The 21620-nt window shown below is 41.0% G+C and overlaps 1 protein-coding gene across 1 annotated transcript in view; it reads left to right on the forward strand.

The window, feature by feature from the left end:
• Positions 1-3395: 3395 nt before the first annotated feature.
• Positions 3396-21620, forward strand: part of LOC306741738 (aminopeptidase N-like) — a gene marked incomplete at its 5' end in the record, with an annotated part of 41243 nt that continues 23018 nt past the window's right edge. Inside the window, 10 exons of the mRNA XM_079224054.1 lie at positions 3396-3967; positions 11375-11517; positions 11639-11775; positions 11951-12071; positions 12811-12965; positions 13382-13495; positions 13669-13812; positions 17080-17145; positions 20741-20806; positions 20903-21051. Of these exons, the coding sequence (XP_079080180.1) occupies positions 3396-3967; positions 11375-11517; positions 11639-11775; positions 11951-12071; positions 12811-12965; positions 13382-13495; positions 13669-13812; positions 17080-17145; positions 20741-20806; positions 20903-21051 (1667 nt within the window). The remainder of the gene's footprint in view (positions 3968-11374; positions 11518-11638; positions 11776-11950; positions 12072-12810; positions 12966-13381; positions 13496-13668; positions 13813-17079; positions 17146-20740; positions 20807-20902; positions 21052-21620) is intronic.

Here is a 21620-nt window from a genome sequence, read left to right on the forward strand (position 1 = left end):
ACGGCCGCGAGCCGTGATTCAAGAGTCAAGAGCAATGAACCGCTTTTACACGCCAGGGTTTGTCCCCATTTCAGTCGACTGGGCGTGTTCCAATACGAGCCTTCGAGTGAAATCAAAGAGCAAAGTTTTTTTCTTCTTCCGATTCTTAAACAGGAAGCTGCTGGTCTTCACTTTCCCAAGAAGACATTGATGCGCAGCGTGTCTGCAACTGTTTTATTTAGTTTTTATCCGCAAAGCCAAGGTGCTTCATGCTGATTGCACTGTGTGCAGACATTCCCACCTGGGCTCTGGACGCTGGAGACAACATTGAGTGTGCATGGTCCATGTTGTGTGAGTGTGATGGAGGTTGCCTTTTTTAAATGATGCAGCGCTCGGAAAAAAAACTATGTTTGTGAATTTATTTATTTCCATTCCTATTTTACGAGAGCTGTTCCGATACCAGAACCAAACATGCCTCTGATACATGCTAAAATGCTGCATCGGTTATTATGCACCGATCAGAAATCACGTTGTCGTATTTATTTATTTACTTACGCAGCATGGGGACAGTAAGAAACACGTGCCACTCCTGTATGATCTGTATATCCTGCCAAAGAACACACGCGCAAACTAGGACTAGCACACCTCGTCTGCAGAAGGAGAGCTAGTCGGCGTTAGCTGCTAGCTGTTAGCTATTAGCACCCCGAGCACCACAGTGCTGCTTGGCTAACTAACAGAGCTAACAGCTAGCGTTAACGGAAGTCGCACTAAGTTACATTATGAATCGTTCAAGCTCCATTCAGTAAAAATGAGTATTAGTCGAAAAAAAAAAAAGTTAAACGTCATGATGTGTTCAAATGTAATCTTGTAAAATGTCGTCTTTGTTGAGAAACTTGAATCCATTACATTCCACTTCATTTGACATTTGGCAGCCACGGGAGACATTTGGGGTCAAGGACACGTCGACATGGGCTAGCGGAGCCGGGGATCAAACCGCCGATCCTCTGATTAAAGGACGACCCTGCTCACCACCGAGCCATAGTCAAATAAATCCAGTTGTTCGAATATATATATATAAAAAATAGATATTGGAGAAGGAATGATTACCTTTAAAACGTTTTAGGGTTTAAAGCACTGGGATCGGATCGGCTCTCAAGTTCAGGTGTCGATATTAAGGAGGAATCAATGGAATCAGAACAGCTCTACTTTGTACCTGGAGCCTCTGCTGTGATGAGAGAAGAGTCGGTGCTTCTGCACTTCTCTGTTCTAATCAGCAGAGGTCCGTGTCGTCACATGACTTGTGTTTACGCTGCACTAGTGAAGCATTCTGTGGATTCTGTCTTCAGTCCAGGACTTGTCTGTGTAGACGATGATGATGATGATGATGATGATGATGATGATTATGTTTTTAAAGTGCAGAACATTTCACAAGATTCTTCATAAAGAACTGTATTCAATCTCAACTGTCATTCTTAAGCGTGCGTGTGTGTATGTGTGTGCGTTTGTGCGCGCGTGTTTGTGCACGTGTGTTTGTGTGCACGTGTGTTTGTGTGCGCGTGTGTTTGTGTGTTTGTTTGTGTGCGTGCACACGTTTGTGTGTGTGTTTGTGTGTGTGCGTGCACGTGTGTATGTGCGTGCATGTGCGCGCACGTGTGTGTGTGTGCATGCGTAGTTGTATGTGCGTGAGTGTGTTTCTGAGTGTGTATGCGTGCACATGTGTGCGTGAGTGTGTTTGTGTGTCTGAGTGTGTTTGTTTGTGTGCGTGCACACGTGTACGTGATCGTTTGTGTGTGTGAGTGTGTTTGTGTGTGTGCGTGCACGTGTGTGTGTGTGCGTGCACGTGCGTGCGTGAGTGTGTTTGTGTGTGTGCGTGCACGTGTGTGTGTGTGCGTGCACGTGCGTGCGTGAGTGTGTTTGTGCGTGAGTGTGTATGCGTGCACATGTGTGTGTACGCGTGTGTGCGCACGCACGTGTGCGTGCATGTGTGTGTGCGTGCATTTGTGTGTGCGTGTGTGAGCGTGTGTGCATGTACGTGTGTTTGTGTGCGTGTGTTTGTGTGAGCGTGCGTGTGTGCATGCATGTGTGTGTGTGCGTGTGTGTCAGGGCATCAGCTTGACGTTCCTCAGAGAAACATGAATCCTTTCACAGAAGACGACTCCGATCTCCTTCTTTCTCAGGAAATCCTCCTGAACGAGTGGAAGGCCGTGGCATTCTGACAGATGTTGCAACATCTGGGCCGTACCAAGGTTTCTCCCTACATAACAACAATAACATGTACTACATTTCAACTCCTGGAGTCCAATAGAACATTGCATTCTGTTCACCAGGGAATAGTTCCTTTGCTCTGGTTGCACTTGCTACACTCTGATGAAATCAATGGAATTTAAGTCTGCATGAAACCATAAAGCTCTCCCAAGTGTCATAAACATGGCCAACGGGGCGTTAATCAGAGCTAATGGAATGTGGCCTCGCTGAGTCGCTCCTCCACCTGGCTCTGCTCTCACTGCGATGAGGATTCACAGTTCTATATGGTGGTGCTGGTTTGATTCTTCATCCTGCAACAGGAACATCTGTTCTCAGTACAAACAACCGCCACGCCCGTCTCCGGCCCTCTTACATACACTCTTTTGCCTATTTGTCTCCCCGTGTTTCCTCTCCTGAGGTGAGGCGTGTGCATGTGTGTGTCCGTGGTCATGGTGGTCGAGATTCCCCGAGGTTTGGGGCTTTCCAGCCAACTCCGTGATTTCCCAAATCATTCCGTTCTCCTCCTCCTCTGTTTTCGCCTCTCTTACTCGGCCCACTCCGTTCTCCTCCCGTCACACGCATCTCGTTGCGTTAGGAGTTTGTTAATCGCACAGGACCTGCGTTGCCGTGGGTCTTTGGGAGCCGTGGTCTGGACCCCTGCTTTGAGGTTTCACCCGGCCGTCAAACCTCTGACACCTACGATCCAGAGGGGTGATGCCGATGTCCTCCCGCTGAAGGATTTCCTCCACCAGCTGCTCTTGTTTCCATTTGAGGCTTGTGATTCTGATGTGTGCTGCATTCACAGAAAGGGAGTGTATGTGTGTGATGAGTTGACGGGGTGATGTGTGAGGATAAAGTGTTCCTTGAGGTCTACAGAACCTCCTGCATTAGCGCCAAGACCGCAGTAACCTCCTCCAGATGTTTGCGAGCACCATCTGACTGATTATTTACAGAGAGGCCGATAAATGTCGCCCTCTCCGCACTAAACACTCGGCAATGCCGAATTAATGCTTAATCTGAGCGCAGGCCCTTAATTGTTGAGGCCAAGCCCAGTTTATGGGAGGGAGGTGACTTGGATGTGAACATACCAAAGGCACACAAGCTCTTCAGACTCATCTCTCGACACAGTCGAGCAACAGCACCTTCAGGACCGGCCATCGGAAGCAGCCAGCATGCCCAAAGAATCCGGCAAATCCAAGGCTTTCGCCGCCACCTTCGTCTTCCTGACCGTCTTCGTCCTTGCTGGCATCGTCATCGCGATCATTTCTTACAAGACCGAGATCGCGACAATGAACCCGCCGCCCGTCATCCGGCTGCCGAAGAACCTCGTACCCCAAAGCTACCAGGTCTTACTCCACCCGCACCTCTACAGACGAATCATAGCGGAGGTGAACGTCACCAGCCCCAACCAGACGATGCTCTTCACTGGAAACTCCACTGTCAGTTTTCATTGTGTCCAGGCCACTAGTACCATCTACCTCCACAGCGTGGACCTGGCCGTTTCTGATCCGGTGGTGAGGAACAAAGACACAAATGAGAGGATCGGCGTTTCCTCAATGAAGATCCTCAATGAACTGCCTGGCGACTTCCTGGAGATCCAGCTGAATGAAGTGTTAGAGGCAGGGGGGAACTACAGTTTGTTTCTGGCTTTCAAGGGAGAACTTACAAGAGATCTTTATGGGATTTTTGTAAGCACGTATGCCGAAGGTTCCCCGGCATTTGAAGGCGATCAAGACCCAGAGAGGTAAGGAAAAAAAATAGTATATGTTTAAAGCTGTTTTCAAACAATTTTTTTTGAGAAAAATGAAACAATCCTGCCAGAATTTCCTCTAGGCACCATATTTGAAAATTCCCAACATTGACTCTTGACTTAAATTAAATCGGTTAAGCTATTAATCCACTTGTTGCGCTCTCATGCAATGCCGCCATCACGGCAGTTAATTTGGCTGATTCAATGATATTTAGCTAAAATATTTTATATTGTTCAATCCAAAGCATATTAAAACAAATATAAACCCAAAAAATTATGGTATAGTGTAATTATTAATACCATTTCTTTTTTTATACCATTAACACCCAAATGTGTTCTATGTGGTTTATTTAATCTGTATTATGTCCCCCATCATGTTCCATGAAGGAGAAATGGGTCCGGGTTCTCATGGGATAGATAAATATGGTAAATAACAAACAGATAACAGTACTTTAAAACAAGTGTATTTTAAAATAAAACTGGCCAGTGTGTTTTAATACGAAGAAAAGGAGAAGAAAGGAGGTGCAAGGGAAATGGTCCTAAGAGTCAGTCAGTGGGTCTGTGCTGATGAACAAACTGTGTATATTTGGGGAGTTCATGGCTGAGGTTTCCTTTGTTAAAGTCACCAAGGACAATCACTAAGACGCTTCTGATACACTGTTGGTCTAGAAAATAATACTTCACATTGCTTGCCCCTGCACACATTCTGTACTCACTCATTGAGACTCTGAGGTTGAACCAGCAGCAGCCAGTTTCTGGTTTGGAGGCATTTCTACATGAGAAAGATTCCTCCTCACACCTCTAGCCAGGGGTGTTTCTAGGATTCAAGAAATGGGGGGGGCTTAGCCCCAACGTAAGTGGCACGATTGCGCACGGCAAAACAAAAAGTGGGGCACATTTGGGGCCGCAGATTTCCATTGTTCCAGACAGTTCATAGATTGGTTCAATCAGAAAGAGTGTGATCTTTCTCTGTAGTTTTGCTTGGATTCAGTATATGATAACTCAAGAGACAGAATTTCAGGGTCATAGTGAACACAAATATGAACTTTTCTCAAATAAAGAGAGAGAGAATTTGACGCACGGACAAACTACATGCAAAGTCAATGCACAGACGCGATAGGTTTCTAAATTGCGTTTATTCCGCGGCGCGTTAGACGCGTTTGAGGCGGCGCGATTACTTGCCGTTGCTGAATCAAACTGTTGCTACTGGTCCTGAAGTAGCGCTGGTAGCGGCTTCATTCAGACGCTGTGGTGGGAATACGGATAATATTATGAACCCAGACACGATGGAGTTTGATGTTCCGACGTATGTGGAGTTTACACAACAAGTATAGAGCAGAACTAGTGGTTATTTCCATGGTGGATGGCAGAAACGGCAACGGTGTTTTTACGGAGATAAGTCAGGCACAGTTCCTGGAGGAGTCGGTGAAATTCACCGAGCTGTGTGCGGCTACGGATGGTGATAAACCCAGACACGAGGGCGGTTGACGTTCCGATGGTTTTGGGACTTCCACAACAAGTATAAAGCAGAACTAGTGGTTATTTACTCCATGTTCAATAGCGGAAAAGATAACTCTTTTTCACGGAGAGAAGCGACGGCAATAAGCCACGCCCCCTTTGTCGCGGCGCAATTTTTCGCGTTTGGTAGCGAGTAAACTGAAGCGGTTGGTGTGAATGCAGCATTAGAGGCAGATGAAAATACACAAAAATAGCTAGCTTAGTGTTAACATAGCCCACTACCATATTTTCTTTCATTTGCCTCAAGTAAACATGAACGTAAGCAGGTGACCATCGTTAACAACTACAGATAGACACATTCTGTAACCACCTAACTACTTACATTCCCTCCCTGCATCATTTACTTTGAGCTAAACTCCTTGGTGTAGTTTATATGAGATAAACTCCTTGGTGTAGTTTACTGTGAGATAAACTCCTTGGTATAGTTTACTTTCAGATAAACTCTTTGGTGTAGTTTACTTTGAGATAAACTCCTTGGTGTAGTTTACTATGAAATAAACTCCTTGGTATAGTTTACTATGAGATAAACTCCTTGGTATAGTTTACTTTCAGATAAACTCCTTGGTGTAGTTTACTTTCAGATAAACTCCTTGGTGTAGTTTACTTTCAGATAAACTCTTTGGTGTAGTTTACTTTGAGATAAACTCCTTGGTGTAGTTTACTATGAAATAAACTCCTTGGTATAGTTTACTATGAGATAAACTCCTTGGTATAGTTTATATGAGATAAACTCCTTAGTGTAGTTTACTTTCAGATAAACTCCTTGGTATAGTTTACTTTGAGATAAACTCCTTGGTATAGTTTACTTTCAGATAAACTCTTTGGTGTAGTTTACTATGAAATAAACTCCTTGGTATAGTTTACTATGAGATAAACTCCTTGGTATAGTTTACTGTGAGATAAACTCCTTGGTATAGTTTACTGTGAGATAAACTCCTTGGTGTAGTTTACTGTGAGATAAACTCCTTGGTGTAGTTTAATTTGAGATAAACTCCTTGGTATAGTTTACTGTGAGATAAACTCCTTGGTGTAAATTACTGTGAGATAAACTCCTTGGTGTAGTTTACTTTGAGATAAACTCCTTGGTATAGTTTACTTTGAGATGAACTCCTTGGTGTAGTTTACTTTGAGATAAACTCCTTGGTATAGTTTACTATGAAATAAACTCCTTAGTGTAGTTTACAATGAGATAAACTCCTTGGTATAGTTTACTGTGAGATAAACTCCTTAGTGTAGTTTACTTTGAGATAAACTCCTTGGTGTAGTTTACTTTGAGATAAACTCCTTGGTATAGTTTACTGTGAGATACACTCCTTGGTGTAGTTTACTATGAGATACACTCCTTGGTATAGTTTACTATGAGATAAACTCCTTGGTGTAGTTTACTTTGAGATAAACTCCTTGGTGTAGTTTACTGTGAGATAAACTCCTTGGTGTAGTTTACTATGAGATACACTCCTTGGTATAGTTTACTATGAGATAAACTCCTTGGTGTAGTTTACTATGAGATAAACTCCTTGGTGTAGTTTGCTGTGACATAAACTCCTTGGTGTAGTTTACTGTGAGATAAACTCCTTGGTGTAGTTTACTATGAGATAAACTCCTTGGTGTAGTTTACTTTGAGATAAACTCCTTGGTATAGTTTACTGTGAGATACACTCCTTGGTGTAGTTTACTATGAGATACACTCCTTGGTATAGTTTACTATGAGATAAACTCCTTGGTGTAGTTTACTTTGAGATAAACTCCTTGGTGTAGTTTACTGTGAGATAAACTCCTTGGTGTAGTTTACTATGAGATACACTCCTTGGTATAGTTTACTATGAGATAAACTCCTTGGTGTAGTTTGCTTTGAGATAAACTCCTTGGTGTAGTTTGCTTAAAGATAAACTCCTTGGTGTAGTTTGCTTAAAGATAAACTCCTTGGTGTAGTTTGCTGTGAGATAAACTCCTTGGTGTAGTTTACTGTGAGATAAACTCCTTGGTATAGTTTACTTTGAGATAAACTCCTTGGTATAGTTTACTGTGAGATAAACTCCTTGGTATAGTTTACTGTGAGATAAACTCCTTGGTATAGTTTACTATGAGATAAACTCCTTGGTGTAGTTTACTGTGAGATAAACTCCTTGGTGTAGTTTACTTTGAGATAAACTCCTTGGTGTAGTTTATATGAGATAAACTCCTTAGTGTAGTTTACTTTCAGATAAACTCCTTGGTATAGTTTACTGTGAGATAAACTCCTTGGTGTAGTTTACTTTGAGATAAACTCCTTGGTATAGTTTACTTTGAGATGAACTCCTTGGTGTAGTTTACTTTGAGATAAACTCCTTGGTATAGTTTACTATGAAATAAACTCCTTGGTATAGTTTACTGTGAGATGAACTCCTTGGTATAGTTTACTGTGAGATAAACTCCTCGGTATAGTTTACTATGAGATAAACTCCTTAGTGTAGTTTACAATGAGATAAACTCCTTGGTATAGTTTACTGTGAGATAAACTCCTTAGTGTAGTTTACTTTGAGATAAACTCCTTAGTGTAGTTTACTTTGAGATAAACTCCTTGGTGTAGTTTACTTTGAGATAAACTCCTTGGTATAGTTTACTGTGAGATAAACTCCTTGGTGTAGTTTACTATGAGATACACTCCTTGGTATAGTTTACTGTGAGATAAACTCCTTGGTGTAGTTTGCTTTGAGATAAACTCCTTGGTGTAGTTTGCTTAAAGATGAACTCCTTGGTGTAGTTTGCTTAAAGATAAACTCCTTGGTGTAGTTTACTATGAGATAAACTCCTTGGTGTAGTTTGCTGTAAGATAAACTCCTTGGTGTAGTTTACTGTGAGATAAACTCCTTGGTATAGTTTACTTTGAGATAAACTCCTTGGTATAGTTTACTGTGAGATAAACTCCTTGGTATAGTTTACTGTGAGATAAACTCCTTGGTATAGTTTACTATGAGATAAACTCCTTGGTGTAGTTTACTGTGAGATAAACTCCTTGGTGTAGTTTACTTTGAGATAAACTCCTTGGTATAGTTTACTGTGAGATAAACTCCTTGGTGTAGTTTGCTGTGAGATAAACTCCTTGGTGTAGTTTGCTGTGAGATAAACTCCTTGGTGTAGTTTACTGTGAGATAAACTCCTTGGTGTAGTTTACTTTGAGATAAACTCCTTGGTGTAGTTTACTATGAAATACACTCCTTGGTGTAGTTTACTTTGAGATAAACTCCTTGGTATAGTTTACTGTGAGATAAACTCCTTGGTGTAGTTTACTATGAGATACACTCCTTGGTATAGTTTACTATGAGATAAACTCCTTGGTGTAGTTTACTTTGAGATAAACTCCTTGGTGTAGTTTGCTTAAAGATAAACTCCTTGGTGTAGTTTACTATGAGATAAACTCCTTGGTGTAGTTTGCTGTGAGATAAACTCCTTGGTGTAGTTTGCTGTGAGATAAACTCCTTGGTGTAGTTTACTGTGAGATAAACTCCTTGGTGTAGTTTGTGTGAGATAAACTCCTTGGTATAGTTTACTTTGAGATAAACTCCTTGGTGTAGTTTACTTTGAGATAAACTCCTTGGTGTAGTTTACTATAAAATAAACTCCTTGGTGTAGTTTACTATAAAATAAACTCCTTGGTATAGTTTACTGTGAGATAAACTCCTTGATGTAGTTTACTATGAGATAAACTCCTTGGTGTAGTTTACAATGAGATAAACTCCTTGGTGTAGTTTACAATGAGATAAACTCCTTGGTGTAGTTTACTATGAGATAAACTCCTTGGTATAGTTTACTTTGAGATAAACTCCTTGGTGTAGTTTACTTTGAGATAAACTCCTTGGTATAGTTTACTGTGAGATAAACTCCTTAGTGTAGTTTACTTTGAGATAAACTCCTTGGTATAGTTTACTGTGAGATAAACTCTTTGGTGTAGTTTACTGTGAGATAAACTCCTTGGTGTAGTTTACTGTGAGATCAACTCCTTGGTGTAGTTTACTTTGAGATAAACTCCTTGGTGTAGTTTACTATGAAATAAACTCCTTGGTGTAGTTTACTATAAAATAAACTCCTTGGTGTAGTTTACTATAAAATAAACTCCTTGGTATAGTTTACTGTGAGATAAACTCCTTGATGTAGTTTACTATGAGATAAACTCCTTGGTGTAGTTTACAATGAGATAAACTCCTTGGTGTAGTTTACAATGAGATAAACTCCTTGGTGTAGTTTACTATGAGATAAACTCCTTGGTATAGTTTACTTTGAGATAAACTCCTTGGTGTAGTTTACTTTGAGATAAACTCCTTGGTATAGTTTACTGTGAGATAAACTCCTTAGTGTAGTTTACTTTGAGATAAACTCCTTGGTATAGTTTACTGTGAGATAAACTCTTTGGTGTAGTTTACTGTGAGATAAACTCCTTGGTGTAGTTTACTGTGAGATAAACTCCTTGGTGTAGTTTACTTTGAGATAAACTCCTTGGTGTAGTTTACTATGAAATAAACTCCTTGGTGTAGTTTACTTTGAGATAAACTCCTTGGTATAGTTTACTGTGAGATAAACTCCTTGGTGTAGTTTACTGTGAGATAAACTCCTTGGTGTAGTTTACTGTGAGATAAACTCCTTGGTGTAGTTTACTTTGAGATAAACTCCTTGGTGTAGTTTACTATGAAATAAACTCCTTGGTGTAGTTTACTTTGAGATAAACTCCTTGGTATAGTTTACTGTGAGATAAACTCCTTGGTGTAGTTTACTGTGAGATAAACTCCTTGGTATAGTTTACTGTGAGATAAACTCCTTGGTGTAGTTTGCTATGAGATGAACTCCTTGGTATAGTTTACTATGAGATAAACTCCTTGGTATAGTTTACTGTGAGATAAACTCCTTGGTGTAGTTTACTGTGAGATAAACTCCTTGGTGTAGTTTACTGAGATAAACTCCTTGGTGTAGTTTACTGTGAGATGAACTCCTTGGTGTAGTTTACTTTGAGATAAACTCCTTGGTGTAGTTTACTTTGAGATAAACTCCTTGGTGTAGTTTACTTTGAGATGAACTCCTTGGTGTAGTTTACTATGAAATAAACTCCTTGGTATAGTTTACTGTGAGATAAACTCCTTGGTATAGTTTACTGTAAGATAAACTCCTTGGTATAGTTTACTGTGAGATAAACTCCTTGGTATAGTTTACTATAAGATAAACTCCTTGGTGTAGTTTACTGTGAGATAAACTCCTTGGTGTAGTTTACTGTGAGATAAACTCCTTGGTATAGTTTACTTTGAGATAAACTCCTTGGTATAGTTTACTGTGAGATAAACTCCTTGGTATAGTTTACTGTGAGATAAACTCCTTGGTATAGTTTACTATGAGATAAACTCCTTGGTGTAGTTTACTGTGAGATAAACTCCTTGGTGTAGTTTACTTTGAGATAAACTCCTTGGTATAGTTTACTGTGAGATAAACTCCTTGGTGTAGTTTACTATGAGACAAACTCCTTGGTGTAGTTTACTGTGAGATGAACTCCTTGGTGTAGTTTACTATGAGATAAACTCCTTGGTATAGTTTACTATAAGATAAACTCCTTGGTGTAGTTTACTTTGAAATAAACTCCTTGGTGTGTACTTGGCAGAGTGAGAATGCCATTGTAGCAACCATCCCCATGGTCCTAGTGCCCAATGGATAAGTATGATGATAGGCTATTAGATTGTAATTTGAAGGAGAAAACCACTTGTCCATGTGAGAAACAATAGTTTAATTTAATGAAATCACCAAAATTAAAAAATTAAGTTTTTTTTCTTATTTTTTTCAAGCCAAATTATTTGGGGGGGGTTGAAGAACATTTTAGGTGGGCTTCATAAAGAAAGGTCTGGCTGTCTTTGTCTGTATTCATAGATTCCTCGCCGCCACCAATTTGGAACCAACACATGCCAGGAGCGTGTTCCCTTGTTTCGACGAGCCAGAAATGAAGGCGGTGTTTGACGTGGCGATCATCCACAGGAGAGACATGGACGCTCTAGGGAATGCGGACATGAGAGGTGAAATACGTACAATAAACTGTCGCTCATGTTAAAAATGTCCCTCAGGCAGTATGACGGTAATCCCAGAACAGAAGATGTCCTTCCTCATACTGGTCTGCCTCGTCTCCCGCTCTCTCAGGTTCCAATATTATCGACGACGACTGGAAAGTCACTTACTTTCATCCGACGCCGAAGATGTCCACGTACTTGTTTGCCTTCACGGTTTCAGAGTTCAGGTCAACCGAGTCCCCAACAGGTGGCCGTGTGAAGATTAAAGTATGTGTGCTGTACATTCAAAATGAGTTTAATGTAATTGCTTTTGGTGTGGTGTTGACCTTGACTGGTTTCACTAGAGACGTTACATTTTCTTCTGCTAACATTTAGAAGTGCAAAACAGAAGTGGGAGAATATCCTGTGTGCTTTATCTTACCTCTGTGTTTTGCCCATACAGACGTATGCACGTCCTGACGCCATCGCAGCAGGTCACGCTCAGTATGCGGCCGTCATCACCGGGGAGATTCTCAAGTTCTACGAGAGCTATTTTGGAATAAATTACGAACAGAGAACTCTAGGTAAGGCTTGGTCTGGATATGATTGGATGGATGTGTTGATAGATGGTAAGTAAGAACATGCATACAGTGTCCAAATACTATATAATTTGTTATAATATTATTATAATATATTGTTATTTAAAAACTACAACTCCCATGGAGTTTTACAAAGACGACATTACACGGATCATAATGAATCATATTGATGTTTCCTCATCAGTGATATCCACCCATACTCATATCATCCCTCCAACCATATAGCTGTAACCTCCTGCCATTTAAAAATACTGAAACATTTTCTTCTTTTTTCCCCAGCTTTGAGAAGCTCCTTAATTTTGCTACAAACAACAACAAAAAAGCTTTAAAACTACTTGTATAGCTGTACTTAGTTATGTTCACACGAGACACAAATGTGTGTTATTTGACCCGTCCCTCCCTATGTGGACTTCTGCTGACTCATTGGAACTTGTTTGTGATGTGTGAAACAGCAAAGATGTTCCACAAGAAAATGGGTTTCCCTTCACAATGCAGTTTCGTTGAATGGGGAAATCATTTTTAGGAGACGGGCGGGTTTAGTTCTACCTGCAGAGCAGCTCTGCTATTCTGAGGAAAGTCAGACAGAGGATGTTGTATGTGTACAGATGGTAAAGCCCTCTGAGGATCATTTGTAATATGTGATTTTGGGCGACACAAAATAAGTTGAATTGAATACTTTCAGATGTGTAAAACACTTTTGTCCATATCTATGTGATTCCTCCAGATCAAATTGCACTGCCAGACTTTGGTCTTGGAGGGATGGAAAACTGGGGACTGATCACATACCAGGAGGGAGGCGTGCTCTATGAGGAGGGAGTGTCCTCGCTGTTGCACAAGGAGGGGATCGCCGTTCTCATTGCACATGAACTGGCACACCAGGTTAGAGGGGGAAAAAACCTTAATGTTTGGTACCCAAAATATGACACGTACTAATGGTTCAAGGCCCCAACTGTTCTCACTATTTTGTTTTGTGTCTCTTTGTAATTGTTTTGGTCTTTTTGTGGTAATCTTTTTGTCTGTGGAGGTTTTGTCCTTTTTTCATCTTGTGTCCTTTTTTAGTGGTTTGGCCCCTTTTCATAGTCGTTGTGAGCCTCTTTTTGTCTCTTTGCCACTTGTCTTTTTGTTCATCTTTTTAGTCAATCTATGTTTCTGTGGTCTTTTGTGAGTGTCTTCCTGGTTGGTATGTGTCTCTTTGAGTGACATGTTGTAGGTAAAGGTAACACATAATGTCATATGTGGTTGTCTAGTGAATCCTTGCCGGGTCAACCATCCACATCTTCTGTTTTTGTTGACAGTGGTTTGGGAATCTGGTGACAATGAAATGGTGGAACGACATATGGCTGAACGAGGGCTTTGCCACGTACTTGTCATTCTTTGCAGTGGACCATGTAGAGCCTACGTTCCAATTAGTAAGTTCAGTCCAAGAGTTCACTGCAGAATGAGGACTATTTTATCTATTTTTTGTTCTTATCTGTTGCCAACCTTTTCAACTTGCACGATCATTGAAAGATACACATGAGAAGAAAGCTCGTCTCCATATCTTCATGGGATATGTGCTCTTGGCTCTTTTGGTTTTCCTCAGAAAGACACACATTTCATGGACAACCTCCATGAAGCGTTTGAGCAGGACGCTCTGGCCTCGTCCCACCTTCTCAGTCCTCCGGAGGCAGACATCCAGATTTCTTATGACATCGTTGAATTGTTTGATTCCATAACCTACTGTAAGGTACAACCAAATGAAACTAGCAATGAATACATATGATGGTGGGTGTGTTTTATTTGCAAGTCACTCATTTTTTTTAATTTTTTAATTTAACCTTTATTTAACCAGGAAGTCCCATTGAGATTAAAAATCTCTTTTTCGAGGGAGACCTGGCCAAGACGGGCAGCAGCATAAAAAAAGCATAGTTATAGACAGAAAACACAGAACAAGACAAGTTAAAAGAAACTAAAAGCTAAGAGCTAAGAAAAAGTGACGTAGAGTTAATTTAAGAAACATTAACATTTTTGGGAACCTGCCTCTATTTCTTTTATTCGAGATTTAAAAGCAGTCAGTGATATTAGTTCCCTGAGCTTTAAAACATTCTGCAACATATTCCGTGATGAGGGGGCAGAGTACCCAAAAGCCCTTTTTCCCATTTCCGTTCTGGCATTTGGAACAGTGAGCATAAAAAAGTCCAGAGATCGCAAAGAATATTGTCCGACACTTCTCTGGTTGATGCAAAGACACAGGTAGTTTGGGAGCAGACCAAGGACTGCCTTATAAATAAGGGTGTACCAATGAGGGAGCCTACAGGGCCAAAGCAGGCCGTCCTACAGAGAGTATAACTCAGTGGTGAGTCAGAGCCTTACAGTTTGTAATGAACCGCAGTGAAGCTGCTAAGCTGCGTCCACCCAAGAAGACAGTTAGCAGAGGCATGCATATAAAGAAGATCACCATAGTCCAACACGGGTAAAAAAGTAGCAGCAACTAATCGCTTTTTTACATTATTGGAAAAGCACAGCTTATTTCTAAAAGAAAAACCCAGTTTTAACCTCAACTTTTTCACCAGGTACTGTACATGTGGCTGAAAAGTGAGGGAGTCATCAATCAGAATACCCAGATATTTATAAGAGTCAATGACCTCTATTTCACTCCCTTCAAGAGTGACCACCGAGGGGATATTCTGTGGCCTACTCCGACTGTTCCATTTAATTGGTATTTCGTTGTTTTTCATTGTCAGATTAAACATATATGCAAGTGGCTCTGCAACAAAATCAGCAGCCAATTTCAAAAAGTAAGGGTCTATACAATCAGGCCCTGAAGGTTTGCTTTTTATGGCTTTATGAACTTCCTGCACAGGAAGTGGTGTACAATTAAAAGGCTGACCAGTATAGACTGGAACCCCAGTACAAGGTTTCACAGACCTTGGACAACAAGAGTCAAACAGAGAGCCAGAAGAAATGAAGTGTGCGTTGAAACAATTCAGGATCTCCATTTTGTCATGAACAGCGACAGAGTCCTTCATAACAAAAACAGGTAAAACGTGTGAGTTCTTACTCACAGAGAGGGATTTTATAGTTTTCCAAAATCTCCTCGGATCATTTAAATTTTCAGTAGTAATTGACAAATAATATTCAGATTTTGCTTCCTTGATAAAAGAGGAACATGTGTTTCTTAGTTTCCTAAACACAAGCCAGTCAGTGGCAGAACCTGCTGTTCTTGCCTTAGCCCAAGCTAGGTTTCGCTCATGAATACTGTCTGCTAGATCAGAGGAGAACCAGGGATCTTCACGTCCATGTACTCTGTACTTCCTAAAAGGGGCGTGTATATTCATGATTTGTGTAAAACCATCATTAAAAAAAGACCAGGCAGTTTCCACATCAGGGATTAGCTCTATCCTCCTCCAATTACAATGAAACAAATCATGATAAAACCCTTGTTCATTCAAATGTTTAAGATTCCTCTTATAAATGATGCGTAGTTTTAATTTAGGGACCTTAGTGTTCCTGCTAGCAGCAACAACACAACGATCACTTAGGTCATTACAGAAAACACCAACAGCTGAGAATTTATGAGGAACATTAGTTAAAATCAAGTCAATTAATGTTGACTTCTCAAGGCACTTAAGATTTGGACGAGTTGGTGAATTTACTAACTGGGTAAGATGAACAGAATCACAAAAAGATTTAAAATCATTAGACACAGGCATAAGCCAGTCCCAGTTAAGATCTCCAGCTAAAACAGTTTCACCATAATTTAGTTTGGATATAAGGTGCATCAGTGACTGTAATGCCTCGTCTGAAGCGGATGGAGGCCTATAACACCCAACAACGGTCATACAAGGGCCCTTCGAAATTTCAACATCCACTGCAAGAAACTAACTGCTTGCAAATCGATTTAGACAGAACCACCTTGACAACAAATGTTGATTTCACATAACAGGCAACTCCTCCACCTGTCTTTGCCCTGTCAGCACGATAAACATTGTAGCCATCCAAGTTAATGTCATCATCAATAATTGATTTTGTAAGCCATGTTTCGGATATCACAATGATGTCAGCATCTAATGATTTGACCCATATTCTAATCATATCCATTATTGGTAACAAGCTTCGCACATTTAAATGCATAATACGTAGACCAGGCAAGGCTATGAAGTCAGCTGGCGTCTGAATACACTGCAGCTCAGGGCCAGGGTTAGGCTGCACATTACCAGATATAAGCAATAATAAAACAATCAACAATCTCTGTTTAGCAACATTACATGTCAATTCCTTTGACGTTTCATATCCGAAGTCCGAACTAGTCCTCTCACAGCACGCAAAGTAGTTATTTAGAGCCAGAAGGCTTTGGAGGCGGGGTAGGTCTCTGAGCATACTCCTTGAAAAGTTTGTGTCCTGCGCCAACTGCTTTGGGGTTTGTACGGGTTGTACTACAGCCGTGAAACAAGTGCCTCCATTAGCAATGTCCGACGGGCAGTACACGTTGTTTGATGCACTCACCCAGGTACGATCGCTTGCTCCCAAGTCCCACAAACACAGCGCACAAAGTAGCGCCACGAGAAGCGCCATTGTCTCTATCCAGAGAGAGAGAGAGGCGAATGCGTGTCTGTGTGCTGCGCACAGAGGAGCTGCAGCGTTGAGAGGTGAGGAGGAGATGCGGTGGCGAGGTCAGGTGGAGACGCCAGGCAGGTGACGGTGCAGTGAGCTCTGGAGACCGGAAAAGAGAGATTTTCCGAGGGTTGGAGCAGTGTATCCCGATTAGATGAACCAGGAAGCAGATAACCCCCTATTCCTCAATTAAGGTGTGCAAAAGCACTACGTATATAATTTGCTTTTTAGTTCAGTATGAAAAGTTAAAAGTACAAATTAAAAGACTTATTAGTAAAAAAACAAAACAGACAACACTGAGTACTGATGAGGACATGGACTAACATGCTGCCATCTTGGATCTCATACCAGTGTCCTATGAATATAAAGCCATTACTTGTGTTTGGTGTTCACTCGGCAGGGGGCAGCTGTGCTGAGAATGCTGGCAGACATCGTCACGGACAGAGTTTTCACCAAAGGAATCAGAGTAAGTAACTGGTAGTTTTCCTCTGAGAGGATGCGATGTGACTCACCACATGGGTGGGAAAGCAAACCGCCGCACCAAAGCTCTCTAATTCGATGCCTTAGTTGGCGGCAAACTCATAATCACTAAATCACATAGACCCCTGTTTCACTTTCTTCAACAAACACTTGCTGAATGCAACAACCGGGCCCTGTTTCTCGTACCTGGCTAAACAAAGTCAAGCAAATGTCCTAATCTCCAGCTTAAATTAGCGAGATGATTGACATCAGGCTGTCTGGGTTTCTTCACGGCTGATCCACTCTGAAACGTCTCGTTCATTCTAGCCAGACGTCAGTCATCTGGATAAATGCGCCGCTCCTCTTCAGAAGGATAATAATGGAGCACTGACACCACCATGTTCTAACAGTACAATGGACAATAAACTCAGAGGAACCTCTTTTTATTTCTCTGCTGAGAAGCAGGAGATGATCATGAAGGCATATGAGGAAGTAAATACCGTAGTCATTCACAGCAAACGTGTTGCGATTATTCCAACGTTTTTGCAACATTTTTGCAACATTGTTGCCGTGAACGCAACTTTAACTCCGCCCCCGCTGAGAGACATAAGCGTCGCAAATATATCAGACAAGTTAAATGCGTCAGTGTTGAGAAAATGTATCGGCTAATTTTAAGTGCTTCATCACCCAAATCAATCAGATTATATTTACGAATAAATATATACTTATGAGGATATATGTACTGTATGCGCGTATGAATCATGTACTATATATGTGTATGAATGAATGAATATATACTTTATTAATCCCCAAGGGGACATTTTTTTGTCGTCATCCGTAGCTCCTTACAAATTGAAGATACAAACACACAAGATAAAAGATCAAATATATAAAGAAGCAACAGGGATGAAAGATATATACAAATAAAATAAAGTAATAATAAAATATATATATATATATATATATATATATATTTATATATACACAATAGAATAGAATACAACTAACTGGAATGAAATATATTTATATTTACAGCCGCAGAGTGTATTCATTAATTAAGTAAATTAGATAAACAATAGATAGTGCAAAATGCAAGTATGTATGGTACAGTGAATTAATCCACAGAGGAACTAGCAAGCGGTGACTTGTTATAGAGCCGTATTGCTGTCGGCAGGAATGTTCTCCTGTAACGGTCCTTGTTGCAGCGGAGCGTGAGGAACCTCTGAGAGAAAGTGCTCCTCTGGCCCTGCAGCAGGTGGTGGAGAGGGTGGTCATATATATATATATATGACCCTGCAGCAGGTGGTAGAGAGGGTGGTCCAGGTTGTCCATTATGGACAAAAGTTTCTTCAGCGTCCTCCTCTCCACCACCTGCTCCACAAACTCCTGCTTGCAGCCGATGATGGAGCCTTCTTAACTAGCTTGTTAAGTCTGTTGGTGTCACCGGCTCCAGTGCTGCTCCCCAGCAGACAATAGTGAAGTACAGGGGTTGTGGCCAGCGCTATATCCATGTATGTGTAGGTTACATGAAACTAGGAGTTTGAATATGTGTATGGGCGGATCAGTATGTATGTATTATTCATAATCAGAAATTCAATCAATTGAAGCAGTGAAAATAAATTGTGTGTGATTCTCTGTATTCTTATCACGATCACTTTAATCATGTTCTACAATAATGATATGTATGGTGTACTAATAACAGTCATATAATTATGATGCTTTCAACACATCCATAAGTTTCTTAAGAGCTAAATAAACTTAAGAACAGCGGCATGCAGCGCTGATAGTCTGTGTCTGAGACGATCAGCTGCGTCTGTGGTGATCAATGTCCGCGGCTCGAGAAGCTCTCTAAATAAATTATTCCTTGTCGGCAGAATCTATATCACCGCGTACAGGAAGTCATGATGATGTAAAGGATGGATCCTGGAGATCTGGAAGAACTCTCTCCCTATAAAATTAATATAACTAATATCGCTCCTTCATCATTGAGGAAGGGAGCTGCCTTTTTTGTCCGTGGGAGTGTCCAGCTTATCCAGTGAAGTTCAGTAAGCCTGCCCGGGAGCAGGTTTACATTTTTGGCTGTGTTGCTATGGTGATTAATCTAAGCTTGCTTCGAGAAACCGAAAAGCCTGACCTATGTCATCTTATAATGACAATTAGCCGCTAACTCAGTAAGCCAGGTATGAGAAACAGGGCCCAGAGGTCTTCACTTTTCCAGCTTCACAACGCTGTCAGTGCTGCATGGATTTATCTTTTTATTATTTAGATGGATGAAAAGGAGCTGATTTGACTGGCTGTGAGTAGTGGCAGACATTGGCACACACCATCTTCTGTAGCCAGTTTCTTCAGAATATATGGTATGATGAGTCTTTGGTAAGCCACAGAGAGTTAATTGATTGTTTCTGAGAAAGGGGAGTTTTGTGCGTGGATAAATCAACTGTTCTTTAGGTTTGTTTTTCCCCCTGGAAAGAACACGTTTCAGCAGCGTTGGTGCAATACTTGGATGTATTTGTGTTTGTTTTCTTATGTCTTACAAAACAGAAAGAGTTATTGTGACTGACTAGTGCCCATGGACCATAGACAGCTGATGTATGAGTATTGAGTAACATTACAGGACACTTTCACAGTGACTGAGGGGGCTGTTATTGTTTTTTCCTAAAGTCAAATTCATTGATTTAGCAATACACTAGCCTCAGAAATGCTAAATAACACCACCAACAACATCAGTTTCAAGCATACATTTATTATTCAAAGCACTCGAATGCGTGCCTATCAGAATCGGCAGAGGGGAGGAACAGCTGTTTGCGGCTTGAGTTCTCTTGCTCTCTTTACAACCACGAAAAAGAGCCGGTCAAAGTTGAGTCCATACGTAGTCAAGCTGGAGCGACGGGCGCGCCAAGGCTCAGCAAGTGAACTTTTGTAGCGAGACACCAACGCACGTGCGATCGCAGGGTTTCAGAGAACAATGCAACAAACACCTCTGGGAGCGTAAATGTCTTTGCATGCTTTGGAGCTCACGCTACAGTGCCACACCCCATTAGAACTTTAAAAAACTTCAACTTTATTACAATCATCATTTACATACATACATTGGCTGTGTGGTTCTGGTCTGCTGGGTGTGGTTCTGGTCTGCTGGGTGTGGTTCTGGTCTGGCTGTGTGTGGTTCTGGTCTGCTGGGTGTGGTTCTGGTCTGGCTGGGTGGTCATGTTGTTGTTACATACGTTTTATTTGAATAAACAATATTTCAATACATTATTTCAACATCTGCTTTTTTGATTATTTTTTTTTTCCCCAATGTTATTCACAATCCACAATTTAGTCCGCTGAGGAGCGCCCCCCAGCAGACCTGCTCCATCCTAGGAGACCTGCTCCATCGGCGGTTCAAGTGCCTTTGGCCAAAAAATGAAAGAAAAGCTGTTGTTTGCCAAACACTAGTTTCAACATAACATCCTCTTGGGATCCTCTGTCGACAGTTGTGTTTGGACATTTTCATCCTGCTCCCAACATCAATAATCTGAATCCAAACTTTCCTCCTGAAAATCATGATTGTGAATGCGGGATGAAGCTGTTAACTATAACCTCTCTCTCTTTTCGTGTTGCAGATGTACCTCTCAGACTTTAGCTATAAAAACACAGACCAGAACGACCTCTGGGAGTATATTCAAAAGGTAAAGTGTTTGATTTTTGCAAGCCACATTTGTGTTGCTAGCGCTAATCATGTCTTTATGTCGTAAAATATGAACTGTTTTATGCCATGTTTGCAGGCCGAGGATGAGGACGGTGGTCGCACCAACATTTCCAAGGTGATGAACACCTGGACCAAGCAAATTGGTTTTCCTGTTATCACCATCAACACTACCGATGGAGAAGTCTACCAGAAGCATTTCCTGTTCAATGCCTCCTCTGAATCGAGGTAGGTGCTCCATGGGCATTGCTCCATACTATACTATTCATTATAAACATACCTTTATCTTATGAAGTGTTCATTTTATTGAAAAGAACAAACTATTGAGTAAGAATCCGTTTAGAACAAATAGATTAATGGAAGAAATCAGAACAGCAATGGAAAGAAAGAATTGCATGGTTATTGATTTATTAAATGAAAGTGTTTGATGTAGTACATCATGGCATTTTGTCATGCCTCCACATAGTACATTCAACAGAGAGGAACAACTCTGCCGAACGCACTGATGTGCTTGATATTTTTCAGGAGTTAATAAATGTGAGCATCAGTAGATCACACACACACACACACACACACACACACACGCACACACGTGACCGCATTAACAGTTCACACGTGCGCACGCGAACGTGCACGCGACCATAATAAGACGCTCGCACGCACACAGACACACACAGTCAGTAAGCTTAGTGTAATGAAAATTAATTAACCTCCTCAATCTCCTTTAGAGAAAACAAATGCGATGTGAAACACCCAAATGTCTTTAAGTATTTATTAAACCGAAACTTGGAAATAAT

Source organism: Taurulus bubalis, assembly GCF_910589615.1.
Source record: "Taurulus bubalis genome assembly, chromosome: 9".
Classification (NCBI taxonomy): Eukaryota; Metazoa; Chordata; class Actinopteri; order Perciformes; family Cottidae; genus Taurulus; species Taurulus bubalis.